Source organism: Haliaeetus leucocephalus, unplaced genomic scaffold, assembly GCF_000737465.1.
Source record: "Haliaeetus leucocephalus isolate CR32 unplaced genomic scaffold, Haliaeetus_leucocephalus-4.0 Scaffold173, whole genome shotgun sequence".
Classification (NCBI taxonomy): domain Eukaryota; kingdom Metazoa; phylum Chordata; class Aves; order Accipitriformes; family Accipitridae; genus Haliaeetus; species Haliaeetus leucocephalus.
This window is the reverse complement of record NW_010972609.1, coordinates 6,995,715-6,996,694: the sequence shown is the minus strand read 5'-3', so window position 1 is coordinate 6,996,694 and position 980 is coordinate 6,995,715. Positions and strand designations below refer to the sequence as shown.

Sequence of the window (980 nt, the reverse complement as noted above, 5' to 3'; positions counted from 1 at the left end):
GTCTGCTGCTAGGAGACATTGCTGATGCTTCCTCACCAAGGGCAGAGTGTCGGCTTGCTGCAAAGAAGTGACTGTTCAAGAGGCAACGCCTCGTTAAGGAAATAGGCCATGATGAGCCCGCAGGGCCAGGGCTACAGGCCACCAAAACCTCCTAGTTTCTGCCCGCTGTCCTTCAGAGTTTCAACAACAAGCTGTCCGCCAGGAAACGGGGACCGAGCGATGGGAGAGAAGGCCCACACTGCGACCCCTACGAGCGCCATGACTACGGCTACCGCGGCCCCCAGGGCTCTACTTGGCCGCCCTTCAGGGAGCGCCTCGCTCGCGGCTCCGGGGCGGGCCCCAGCACTTCACCCTGCCCCTACGCGGCGGGAGACAGGCCTGCCGCCCACAACACCGGGGAGCAAGGCCGGGCCGGGCCCCGCCGCGGGTGCCGGGCCGACGCGCCCCCTTCGCCATCGCAGCCTCCCTCAGGGACGCGCTCACTGACCACTTCCGCCCCAGCGCCGCGCGCCGCCGTGACGCACTTCCCCCCGCGCGCCGCCACACGGCGGCGGCTCCAGCGCCGCCCCCGGCTTTTCCCAGCGTCCCCCGCGCGGCGCGGCGCGGCGCGGCGCCGCTCCTCCCCCCGCCCCCGCTGAAAGCCGGACCGGAGGGGCCGAGCCGCCATTTTGTTGCTAGCGCTGCTGGAACTCCGGGCCGCAGCGGTTGGCGCGACCGGTGGAGCTGCCCGCGGCGGCGGCGGCAGCGCCGGGCGCTTTTTAAAGGGTTTTTTAATCTGTTTGGGGCCTCTGTGCCCCAGCCCCTGTTTTAACACGCCATGTCCGGAGAGGGAGCGGCCGGCGACCAGGTGAGCAGGAGGAGGGCTACGTCGCAGGCCGCTCCCTCAGGGGAATAGCGGGGGCTAGGGCCGCCGCGGCGGGGGGGCGGCCCCGTCCGGGGCTTGGCCGGTGGTGGCGGCGCTGGGCAGGCCCCGGCGGGGC

The 980-nt window shown here is 71.5% G+C and overlaps 1 protein-coding gene across 2 annotated transcripts in view; it reads left to right on the top strand.

Moving 5' to 3' along the window:
• Window positions 1-636: 636 nt before the first annotated feature.
• CSTF3 (cleavage stimulation factor, 3' pre-RNA, subunit 3, 77kDa) overlaps window positions 637-980 on the top strand; it is a 52,469-nt gene continuing 52,125 nt past the window's right edge. Inside the window, exon 1 of one of the 2 annotated variants that reach the window (XM_010563755.1) lies at window positions 637-847. In XM_010563755.1, the coding sequence (XP_010562057.1) occupies window positions 818-847 (30 nt within the window). In that variant the 5' untranslated portion in view covers window positions 637-817. The remainder of the gene's footprint in view (window positions 848-980) is intronic. The other variant, XM_010563757.1, reaches the window with a different exon arrangement.